This window comes from Narcine bancroftii, chromosome 8 (genome assembly GCF_036971445.1).
Source record: "Narcine bancroftii isolate sNarBan1 chromosome 8, sNarBan1.hap1, whole genome shotgun sequence".
Classification (NCBI taxonomy): Eukaryota; Metazoa; Chordata; class Chondrichthyes; order Torpediniformes; family Narcinidae; genus Narcine; species Narcine bancroftii.
This window is the reverse complement of record NC_091476.1, coordinates 10,987,348-10,999,849: the sequence shown is the minus strand read 5'-3', so window position 1 is coordinate 10,999,849 and position 12,502 is coordinate 10,987,348. Positions and strand designations below refer to the sequence as shown.

At 37.5% G+C, this 12,502-nt stretch overlaps 1 protein-coding gene across 4 annotated transcripts in view; it reads left to right on the top strand.

Moving 5' to 3' along the window:
- Positions 1–12,502, top strand: part of LOC138740359 (pre-mRNA 3'-end-processing factor FIP1-like) — a 38,487-nt gene that overhangs the window by 16,451 nt on the left and 9,534 nt on the right. For 3 of the 4 annotated variants that reach the window (XM_069892895.1, XM_069892896.1, XM_069892893.1), the window contains exons 6-11: positions 1,066–1,176; positions 2,257–2,387; positions 3,224–3,348; positions 7,363–7,480; positions 10,060–10,192; positions 12,187–12,213. In XM_069892895.1, coding sequence (XP_069748996.1) covers positions 1,066–1,176; positions 2,257–2,387; positions 3,224–3,348; positions 7,363–7,480; positions 10,060–10,192; positions 12,187–12,213 — 645 coding nt within the window. The remainder of the gene's footprint in view (positions 1–1,065; positions 1,177–2,256; positions 2,388–3,223; positions 3,349–7,362; positions 7,481–10,059; positions 10,193–12,186; positions 12,214–12,502) is intronic. The other variant, XM_069892897.1, reaches the window with a different exon arrangement.

The following is a 12,502-nucleotide window of genomic DNA, read 5'->3' as shown; positions in this document are numbered from 1 at the left end:
CCACAAACGAGCCTGCAGCTGACGTGGACTTTACCCCTCCATAAATCTTCGTCCGCGAAGCCAAGCCAAAGAAAGAGGAAGTTCCAATGTGCAGTATTAGGGAGTATTTTTGAGCAGTCAATGGTGCTCACAGTTAAACAGGTTGATGATAGTTTTTCAATGGCTGCCTGTGATACAAAACCACACAGATGAATAATTAAAGCTGACCAATGTTCTTGGAGACATCTATAGAATGCACCATTTTTTAAAAAAAGTCAACAAAAGTAGTTGATTTAACAATTAAAACATTAAATATATTATTGAAGCCATTAGATATTTATTGTATCTACTCAGTGTTTTGGTTTCAATAAAAGGTTGTTTAAAATATTAATTTGCCATTTTTTCCTGATCAAAATAAAGGAAAATTATGTAGAGAATGAAGAGATGATTAAAATAAATGTTAATGGATTCTTAGTATGATTCTCCTATTTTAAATGATCCACTCTATCAAATACATATATTCATACAGATTAAAGCACTTCACAAAAACAAACGCTGTTCCTTGAAAAATTATATTTATATAACTTTTTTAATAAGAAGGTAGCACAGTAACACTGGAAGTATTGCAGCTATGTAACAGCTCCAGCAACCAGGATTTGATTTTCATTTCTGCAGGTGCTCTGGTTCCCTCCTACGTTCCAAAGACACGCTAGTTGTTAGGTGAATTGCCTATTGTAAGTTGCTCCTACTGCCAATGGGCAGTAGGTAGATTAGAATAATAATAATGGGCTAGCATTAAGAAAACAGATCACAGGGAAACAAATAGTACTGGCAGTCAGAGCAGTCCAAAACAGTCATGGATCTGATCGAACAATGACCTCTCCTTTGTCATAAGTATATATAATTTGAGTGATATTTTTTATTAGTCTGATCAGATTCCCATAATGTTCAAGTAGTCAGTAGCATAGTGGGAGATAAATAAGGTGAGTATAGAGATGGCTAGCCGGTGTTGGAAATCTATGAAGAGGTGCTATAGGAATCATACAGGTGAATTGAATCATAACATGTGTGCTCTGTTCTTTCTAGCAAAGCTGCATTCTAGAGGCATTGACTTTGATTCTCCTGGAAGCATTAATGGAATTCCTGTGATTGAAGCAGACTTGGACTCATTTGAAGATAAACCGTGGAGGAAACCAGGTAAATTTAAAGTGAGACCTTTTGCCCTTTTTGTACATGGCAAAGCATGCTTCTATATCTGTTATTTAAACTTCGATGACCTTACAATCAACTAATTGATTTCAAAGTGGTTGATGCTGTACATGTACAAAGGTAGATCCATTTTGTTAGGTCATTGTTGGTAGAATAATTGGATTTTTTTTTGCCTGAAGTGTTTTAGCTCAACAATTCTTGATCACACCATAAAATCCCTATTTTTGTAAATCTCTTATAAAATTAACAACAGAATTTGTAGCAGCTTTCCTATTCCTGTGGTAATTCCAGAAAGGAGGCTTTTTAATTTTTTTTTTTAAATACTTCACCGTGAACCATTTCAATAGCAATATATACAAACATTCATCATTAAAATATACACAGTGACATTTTCCCCCTTCCCCCACCCTCCCCATAAAGCAAGAATAAAAGAACACAAAAGAAATTGCGTCGTTCAAAATTCCATATTTAAGTATCACTTTGAGTTGGAGGTCTGAAATCGGCGGTTTCTAATATATTCTGTATATGGTTCCTGGAGGCTTGATGGCATCTTGATGGAGTCAAAGGAATCCGGGATTATTATCTGCAACTTCCCAGCAGTTTATGAATCCTTTTGATAACTGAGTAGTTGGCAAAGGCCTCAAATGTAATCTATTAATGGATTCTGATGCAGGCAAAGTTACAAATCAAAATGAGTCAAGATTAAGGGTTTAATTGCACAAACGAATACAACTTTTAAACCATTAATGTTTAATTGCCTGTTATGTAATTCTCATTTTTGTGTAGCAGAGCCAGGAAACTTTCTGAGGAAAGATGGATATATATGCTATAAAATAAAAAGTGAAAGGACAACAAACAATAACTTTGGATTGTCGTGGATAGACCAGTGCAGATAAGATGGAGCACGTGATGAATCCTTCTATGATTTATATGGGTAGATGGGGAAGTGGAGCGGTAAAGTTAATGAGAACGAATGTACCATTTGAAACATTGGAGAGAAAATTCCTGTTGGATTAATTGACCCTTGAGCAAACATTGTACATATTTTGTTTCTGTGCTTTTTCTCAGGAGCTGACCTTTCAGATTATTTTAACTATGGCTTCAATGAAGAAACATGGAAAGCCTATTGTGAGAAACAACGAAGACTTCAGTTAGGACTTGACCCTATCCTTGCTTCTGGTTCAGAGAGCAAGATATTGGTACAGAAAACTAAGCTTAATGATTAAAATTTAAATTTTATGGCATAGAATGCAGAATTCTTTAAACTGCTTTGGATGGAGTAAGTTCAAAATGAAGTCAAGGAGTTCTTGAGTCCTTCTTTTGCACTAACAGATCGAGGTTACAGGTTCTCTTTGTACTAAGTTAGTCAAGAAAGGGCAGCGTGGTTAGCGCAACTCTATTGGGGCACCAGTGACTGGGGTTCAAATCCGGTGCTGTCTATAAGAAGTTTGTATATTCTTTCTGTATCTGCTTGAGTTTCTTTTGGATGCTCTGGTTTTCTCCTACCCTTCCAAATGTACGGGGGTTATAGGTTAATTGGTGTATTTGGGCAACACGGGCTTATGGGCCAGTTACCATCCTATATGTCTAAAGTTCATCTTTAAAAATTGATCTAAAGCCAGACCTTTAGAAAGTCTCCCAAAAAGTTGATGTATTGGATCAAATATGTGTCAAAAAAAATAGTCCACATTTGATTCTTAAAGAAATAGATTGAGCACACTGCATCGAACACAAGTTTTCATACTGGAATGTACAGTTGATTGTGAGCAAGCAAAGAACTGGGATATGTATAGTCAGCTTTATCTTTGTAATGTTGAAACACTTTAAAACATGTGCATGTCTCTTTGAGTAAAAATACTTTTTTGTGAATTTTTTAAAAAGTGCTTTGATGGGCATTGTCTATGAGACGTTTTCTCTTAAACCTGTTAAATAGTACCATGTCATTCTTTTATCCATCTGAAAAGGCTCACAAGATTTTGTTAAAATTTCACCTATATACCTTAAATATTATTTAAGATACTTTCCTTTTACCTAGTTTCAGCAAGGGAGAGTAGGGAACGTGGAGAAGGATATAGAAAACAATTTGCCAAAAGTGGAATTGAAGGCTGACTTTGTATCTCCACCTGGAGGAAGGATGAAAGTGGGCCCACCACCCAATAGGTAAATTCCACAGCTATTTTCGATTTGGAATGCTAGACAAACCTTGAACAACTTGGAAATTTTGTGATGCTTTTAGGCCTCTAAAAAGAGAGGTTTTTTATAAGTGATAGGAAAATGTAAGTTCATGTGTTCTCTCGTAAATTTCTTCTGGACCGCACAGCACACGCCCTTTGATCCACAATGTGGTGCCAACCTACATATACCTACCCAAAAAAAAACTTAAACCCTTCCTTCCCTCATCACCCTCAATTTTTCTTTCATCCATTTGCCTGTCAAAGAGTCTCTTAAATGCCCCTATTGCCCCAGCCTCTGCCACCACCCCTGGCAATGCATTCCAGGCACCCACTGCTCTGTGAATATATATTTTTTTTAAAACACCCCTGCTGTCTCCCCTAAACTTTCCTCCTTTCACTTGTACAGATGACCTCTGGTGTTTGCTAGCCCCTGTTGTGGAAATAAAGTGCTGGGAGACTACCTTATCTATGCCTCTCAGAATCTTGTAAACCTCCATTAAAGACCCCTCTCATCCTTTGCTCCAAAGAAAACAGCCCTACCTCTGCTAACTTTCCTCATAAGACCCATTTTCCAATCAAGGCAATATCCTGGGAAATTTCTTCCATTCCCTCTCCAGAGCTTCCTCATCCATCCTGTCATGAGGTGACCAGAACTGAATGCAATATTCCAAGTGTGGACTCACAAGAGATTTGTAGAGCTGCAACATTACCTCACGACTCTTGAACTCCTTCCCTGGATTAATGAAGCCCAGCACTCTATAAGCCGCCTTAACTAACCTATCAACCTGTGTGGCAACCTTGTGAGATCTCTGGATGGATCCCAAGGTCCCTCAGTTCTTCCATGCTGTTAAGTATGGTACCATTAATCTTGTACTCTGCCTTCGTATGATTTTCCAAAATGCATCACCTCTCACTTCTCTGATCTGCCACTTTTCTCCCCAACCCTCCATCCTGTTAATATTTTGTTGTAACCTACGACAACCTTCAACACTATCCACAACTCCTCCGACCTTCTTATCATCTGCAAATTTACTGACCCATCCCTCCTCTTTGTCCAGATCTTTTTTTTTTTAATCACAAAGAACAGGAGTCACAGAACAGATCCTTACAGAACACCACTAATCACCGACTTCCAGGCAGAATACTTTCTGACCACCCCTCCCTCCCCTCTACAAACAAGCCAATTCTGAATCCACACAGCCAAAGTTCCATTGATCCCATGCCTCATGATGTTCAATAATGATTATCTCATGTCAAATGCCTTTTAATAAAATCCATTTACATCACATCTACAATCCTACCTTCATCAAGTTCTTCTCAAAATCAAATGTAATCAGGTTTGTGATGCTTGACCTTCTCCTTGTATGCTCAAAAATCGTGTCCTTAGGAATCCTCTCTAATAGTTTGCTGACCACTGATGTAAGACTCACTGGTCTATAATTCCCAGAATTCTCACTATTACCTTTAAAATTATTTGTAAATGAAATTAACATTGAAAATGTTTCTACTTAAGTGATAACATTTTCCTTTTTAAGTTGTTTACGGACTTCAGATTGTGAGTGAAGAAAATCTAAAATGTAAAACTTTGCTGACTGGATAGTTTACGTCCAATTATAGGCATCGTGCAGCTAAGCCATATAGTTTTGGAAAATTCCGAACTCTCATATCAATGGCCACTGTAAACCAGCCATAGTAATTGGTGCAGAAGTTAGAATAACTAATAACAACCGCATTTTTTTTTTATATATTAAAAAATTTTGACCGCGGGAGTGCAGGAGAAATCCAGCAAAGCGTGAAAAATGCCACCCAGTTCACAACCGCATATTTGTCTCAAATTAATAAGCAAACCCTAATTTGGCAGTCAGGAATTTTTAAAAAATAACAGTACTGATCCATTTACGGTGGATGTGGATGGGATTAAATACAGGTATGCGCTGCTTAACACCCATTCGGGCAACGTCCGATCCCATAATTATTCAGTTACCACGAGCAAGTCCACAGCAATTTAGAAAAAGCTAGCTATAGGAAATTGTATACTGTATACCCAAACTGATCCGACTGCCCAGCTCTCTCCCCACAGCCCTGTATCAGTCCCTAAACTAATTCCACTGCCCCGTGTCAGTCCTCACACTGATCCCTTCTTACAAATAAAAAGTTTACAGGTACACTGCAGTATCCCATATAGCTTTGCTATATTGCATAAAGCCCAATTTCACATAACATATTGTGGACGTTAAGTGGGGCATACCTGTATTTTGAAATGTGTGTGTGCGTCATGCAGCAAAGGCCAACAAGCCAAATGTTAATCCTGGAATTGTTTGTTGGATGCACTCAAACTGAATGGATTATGTTGCAAAGTCAGACGAGCTGTTCGCCATTATTAATGCCATTGTTGCAAATCTGTCTGCAGCTAGTGTCCATTGCCTTAATGAGGATTAAAGCATTTTTAATAGTTTAAAAATCATGAAATGAATAAAGCCTTGAAACAAGCAGATATAAAAGAAACGAGGATAAATAATATAGGGCTTCTATTAATGCCATTGTACTATTTCATTTGTTCTTTAAGACTCCATCTGTATGGTCTTAAAACAAAAATAGTCAACAAAAAAGTTTAAAACAATGTACAAAGGCAATTGTTTTCAATGCAGTAATTTGACATCTCAAAATTGCACGAGAGAAATTCCTCCTCCACTACTCAAACACCTTTAACGGTGTTTATTTCAATGTTGATCGCTTTGCAGTAATTAAAAGCAGAATGGTGAAAGTGTAGCTATTTTTAATACAATTTACCAAAATGTACATTTATGACTCTTAAGCTAAATATTCATTTTATATGTGATAACTGACATAAATATGTAGATTTCTTTTATTTAGCAAGTGGAACCCATATGCATTAATATTTTATCCATGGTGATAGCTTTATAGAAGGTTTTTAAGTTACTAGTTATTGCACTGTATTTTAATGTAATTCATATAACCTTTTCCAAGTCAGCCCTGGACAAACTCAACATCAACTTCATATAAATGTCCTTGAACACGTTGGATATATTTTGAAAATGTAATATTTGTCAGGACCAAATTCTTTGAATCTGTGACATCTTCTGTCCTTCGGAATAAATTAACACTGATCCCGCAACGTTAATTCAATAATGTAGGAAAACAGAAGATTTTCTTCCACATTGTTTAAATTATCTTGAAATTCTTTTTATTCCAAGATGCCTTTATTTTGCATAATCTTTGCATGACTGTAGGAGCACTTAACATTTACATTCACCTAAATGTGTTTTGTGGGCATACAGCACAACTCTGATTATCCAAAATCAGATTCTCCAAAATCCTCAGTCATCCGAAATTTTTTTGGAGCCAATCTGACTAGGACCTCGGGCTCTCAGCACCGGCAGCAAGGGACCTCGGGCTCCCAGCACGAGCGGGAGATCGGTGGGGAGGTGTTGGTGATTGGTGTTGGCCAACATTTTTGTTTTTTGTGAGAATTAAACAATATTTTAATGCTTTAAGAGCCTTACTTTATTGTTTGTCATTGTTTAAACACTGTTGCAAGTAATTTGCTGTTTCTACTGGGCTGCTTTTAAAAAAAAGACTGGAAAAAAAAATTTATCTGAAATGGGCCCGGTCCCGACCATTTTGTATAATCGGGGTTGTAGTGTAACTATATACTGATGATCCTGAGTTGTGCCATTCAAGTCGTGGAAATTTGCCCTTGCAAATTTCAAAACTCTTAATAGAAACATTTTGCAATATGTAATTAAATCCACTATCAGGGAACTTGTGTGGAGGATGAAAAGTAAACACTATTTTGGAAATATGGACTGCTTTCTAGGGATGGATTGTAGAAGTCGCCTGCATTTGGAATCTAAAGAATGTTGTTGGAAAATCTGAATTAACTTGGTATCTTTTGAAATTGTTACTTTTAAATGATACTAATTCTCAGAATTTTGTTTGACTCATCTTTTGGAACTATCAGATTTAATGTAAAATTAAGTATTTCTTCTAGAAAACTTGCTGGAACGATTGATGTAATTGGTGGATACACGGGTTCCATCAGGAGGGTAGAAGGAAGGCGACGAGACAAGCATGGAGGAGATGAGAGTGCTATTCAAGTAAATAATTTTCTTCTTCATATGAATGACAAAAATAAAATTGGATTGTTTATATTAAAAGTTGTGCAAAGCACATTCCTGCTACTCTGCTCTTTATGACTGATGTGTAAACAGACATGGTCTATTTTGAAGTGTCATTTTGAGAGGTTTCAAAGATCAGTCCATGCCCAAAACTATATCAAAGTCATAATTTTCAATAATGAAAATGAGAAAGGTCATTTTATGTTGGGAATTAATCATAGTTTGGGGTTGGTGATAACAGTGATAAATAGTAAGTGGTCATCATCCAGAATTCACTTATTTAAGCATTGAATTATCACTTACAAGGCCTTTTCATGGTGCCATGCCACCTGAAAGGTGGCTCAATGAAAAAAGTTGAATTTACCTTTTTATGGAGAAGGTCTACAAGGCTGGTTCGGCTTTGCTTTTTTACTGAGCAGCGTCGGAAGCCATCTTCCGGAACTGAGGGAGGCAGAGCAAGTTGTGCAATATTGCCGCCCATCACTGTGACATCATCCACGTGCACCAGGAAGTGAAAAATTAATAGAGACATTCCCTCCCACCCAAAAGAACAAAATTCTTACTGCAGTCAAACGGGTACTGTGTAAAAAAAAAAAAAAAAAAAAAATCTACAATATTTTAAATTAAGGATCTGACCACACGGAGCGCTTTAAAATTCACGCTACTGGGTCGTAGACTGACGTCATTGCAACTTCATCAGCCCACCCTTTCGCAGCTGCTTTCAGCAGAATTGCCTTCATGGAAGAGGTGGAGAGAGTTGCTCCACCTCTGAGTGAATTCCCCTAGGCAGATCGGAGTTCGCCTCCTGAATCTGCCCTTGGAGCTTTCAAGAAGGTAATTTAAATGATGTAAAGGCAGAGAATATCCACCTTTATATTAGTTTTTTTTTATAAAGGCCGACAGACACTGGGTGACTGTCATCTTAAGGAGAAACGTATTGAAGGCTCCTTCATCTTGTTTAGGTGGATAGAAACATTTGCCAAGCTAATCCCACAATTAGATCATAAACATAATTTTGGTTCAGAACAAAGGGTTATTTTCTGCCATTTTAACTTGTATCATTAATGATTTCAACTTGTAGCAGTTTGCTACTTTTCGCATGCAAAACTGACCTATTATTGTGATCTACAGAGATCTATGTAGATAAGTGATGGGGGGGGGTGGGGGGGAAGAAATGATAAATACAATAAAGTGAAGCACCTGGGATATGGAAATCAACAGTGGGAATATATTCTTAACTGTAGAATGTCATTACATGAGAAGATTCAAAAGTGGAGTATTATGTTCTGATCACCCTGCTATAAGAAAGATATCATTACATTGAAAAGGGTACAGAAAAGTTTCACAAGGATGTTGCCAAGACTGGTGGTGTTGAATTCCAAGGAGCATCTGGGACTTATCTCCTTAGAACATAGGAGGCTGGGGTGGTGGAGGTGGGGGGGGAGCCTTGTCGAGGTTTAAAAAATTATGAGGGGGATAGATCAGGTCATTTTTAACCAGGTTGGGGAATCTGTAATTAAAGAGCATAGATTTAAGGTGAGAGGGAAAAGATTTAAAAGGGATCTGAGGGGTGCCATCACACAATAAGCTAGTGAGTTTATGGAATGAGCTGCCAGAGAAAATGGTACAGGTTAGGACAATTGTAACTTTTAAAAGACATGTGAACAAATTCATGGATGAGAAAAGTTTAAAGGGATGTGGGGCAAACGCAGGCAAATGGGATGAATTTGGTCAGCACAGGCAAGTTGCACTGAAGGACCTGAGTTCTGTGTTGTAAATCTGAGTGATAAAAGCTTATGAAACGCATTGCAAGATAAAACAGCCAAGCAAAGAAAGGCAGGCACAGTTTCAATGGATGTAACAAATTCCTGGGCCATTTGTGAGGAGCATTGGTTTGTCCCAACCCAAAAACAATTCATTTATCTTGGGTGAGGCACTGACTGTAAGTTGATGCAGAAAGTTTGTCACTTGAACTGCAAAGAATAATAATGCATTAGAGAAGACCTTTCAGTGGTTAGAAAAATGTAATGGGTTTACATATAAATACTGAAAAAGCTGCAAATTCTGATCTATTTGAATTCTAAATGGAAATAGTGATTGAGAATGGATTTACCACCTTTGCAAAGTGGCAAGTCTATGAATCCGATTGCCTGCCTTGCTGCTAGCTCAAGCATTTGTATAAATCAGTAATAAAAATATAATATCAGTCATAATGTTTGTCAAACCAGCAGATTTGTGGAATGAAATTGGCTATTAAAATAAAGGAAATGCTGGAAATAGTTCAGAGTACCTATGAAAAGGAAAATAAAGTTAATATTTCAGGTTCTTTGACTTGAAATGTAACTCAGAATCACTTTCCACAGATGCCTGACTTGTGTTTTATTTCAAATTTCTTAATCTGCATTCTTTTAACCTGCTCTAGCCTTGTGGCTCCAAACCTATCATGCGGTAATCTTTTGAGTGCCTTGTGACATAGCTTGGAATAGAACCCATTGCTGAGGACAATTAAAGATCTATAGACTGTTTTATTAAAAAGGTTGTGTTTTTTATGCGATTAGGTTCTTGGAGATCAAGGAAACAAAAGACCGCCATTCCCTACTGGTCCTCCTCCTCCATTACCTGGACCACCCCCTCATTTCTTGCACCCACCCCCTCCTGTCACAAGTGGACCACCACCCATGCACCCACCTGGTAAGAACCACAAAGTACAACTGTACTTTCTAATTGTCATATAATCTAATAAAGTCTCAATAACAAAGGAATAGTGTGTTGGGAAGAGTACTTAAATTTCTATTTACTGTAATTGTCTTTGACAATGCATTGTGAGAAGATATTTTAAAATGCTTCTACCAGAAATTAACTGCCAGTGCTCACCTATAAATATGATTTCTAATTTGCTACATTACCTTAATTTGTTACCTGCTTAGATTTAAATTTTTTTCTGAATTTTGGACAGCATGAGATGAGCAGAATTTCTTCATATGTTTTAAGTTGCCTCAAAATGTTTTTTTTTAAATTTCAAATGGTTTAAAGTGTTATTACTTGCAGTTGTTCTGTGGTCTGTGAAGAGTATTAGGGTATTAAAAATCTTTGGAACAGGATGCTATTTTTGAAATGCGTATGCTTGTGAAAATCAAGTGGAAAGGAAAATAATTTTTGGTATGATGTCTTCATGTTAAATAATTTGAGTAATATCTTGAGCATGATCAGAGAATTGCAGCTATGAGTTATACCAAATAAGGGAGAATCCACATGAATTTAATTTCCCTATAAATGTCACTCATTATTTTTATTTGCCAGATTTACCCTGTAGTTGCATAGCTAATGAAATTAAATAAATTACATTCTTGAGATTGAAACGGCTATTCGTTTCCCATTTTCTATTCTGGGAAGGACAAGATAAACGCTAAACGCGTTCGTCATTTCGAATGCCAGTCTGTTCGCTTGCATCTGTATCTATCCTTTCTATCCTTATAGAACAAGCAGGATGGCCACTTTTCAATTTTATTCCATCAGATATATTTAAATTATTGTGGGCTCTGTTGAAAAATTATGAACATTGGAAACTTTTTATTGATACAAAACCTCAATGGATGTCTCCTTTCAGGGGATAGAAGGGCCCTTGGTGCCACACTAATACACAAACATGCTGGAGAAACAATAGGAAGTAAAGGGTAACCAATATTTTGGGCCTGGGCCCTTCGTCAGGTACTGTTTGAGGATGCTGCAAGACCTGCTGAGTTTCTTCAGCATGTTGTACTGTCCCACCGTGACCACCCGCAGATTGAACAAACACCACCTTATTTTCCAAATAGCATGAACATTGATTAAACCTGCTTGCCTTTTCTTCCCCTTCCACATTTCCTGCTTTCCAGTTCTTTCACCTATACAGCCCTGCCTTCCCCCCCCCCGACAATCCGTGCTGCTGTTCCCTCCCTTCTCCACCTATCATCTCCTGCCCTGCTACCCCCTCTTATTTTGACGTTCACTGGCATTTTCTCGTACTTTGTTGAAGGTCTCAAGCCTGAAACGCAGTTCTGTATCTTTGCCTTTGCTACATAAAGGACCGTTTGATGTGCTGAGCTTCTCCAGCATTTTGTGTTTTTATTTCTTCCAACATGCTTGTGCATTGCACTTGACCCCAGCATCTGCAGGCTTTCTTGTTCAACAGCATAAATCAGACTTGCAATACAGTTATGCACATAAAATCTGCACTGTACTTTGATTTGGAAACATTAACTCTTAGTAGTTCCCATTGTTTCAATGGTGATACTGAAATTAAAATCAATTTCTCGGAATGCTCATAGTTTTGCTAATATCTGATTCCACCTGCATTGAATTCGCCCATCGTTATTGAATGAAGATCTACCGGGACCAATGCCTGAAGAGGGTGCACAAAATCAGTGAACCGGTGCGGACTCGAAAGGCCAACATGGCCTGTTTCCGCTCCGTAAATGGTTATTTGGAATACTGTAAAATGTGTGCTCATCAAGATGTTCTGTGATGGAGGTGATGAATGAAACAATAATCTGTAACTTGCCAATAATATCATTAGATTAAAAGATTTTTTTTCTGCCTTGGGATGGTTCAGAAGGAACCTCTCTGTCAGGTAACTGGAGAACTTTATATTGTCAATTTATATAGTTGGTTTGTTTTAAAGACAGTGAAACTTCTTTTCTTTACAGGAATGCCGCCACCTGGATCTCTACCAGGTAATCCTGCATTCAATTTACATGTACAACTGTGATAAATTTATTTGGTTTTCTCAAATGATCAACAATTCGAGTCTGAAGTAATAACAGTTGATTTCACAATGACAGGAGCCTTACCGATAAAATAATCTCACACTTGGAACAGAGTATGTTTTGCATAGGGTCAGCTTTAAATTTGTGACAGAAAGGTATATACAGTACAACTCCAATTTATCTGAAATGGTCGGGACCAGGCCTATATCAGATAAACGTTTTTCTGGAGAACTGGTCACTTTAAAAACAGCCCAGT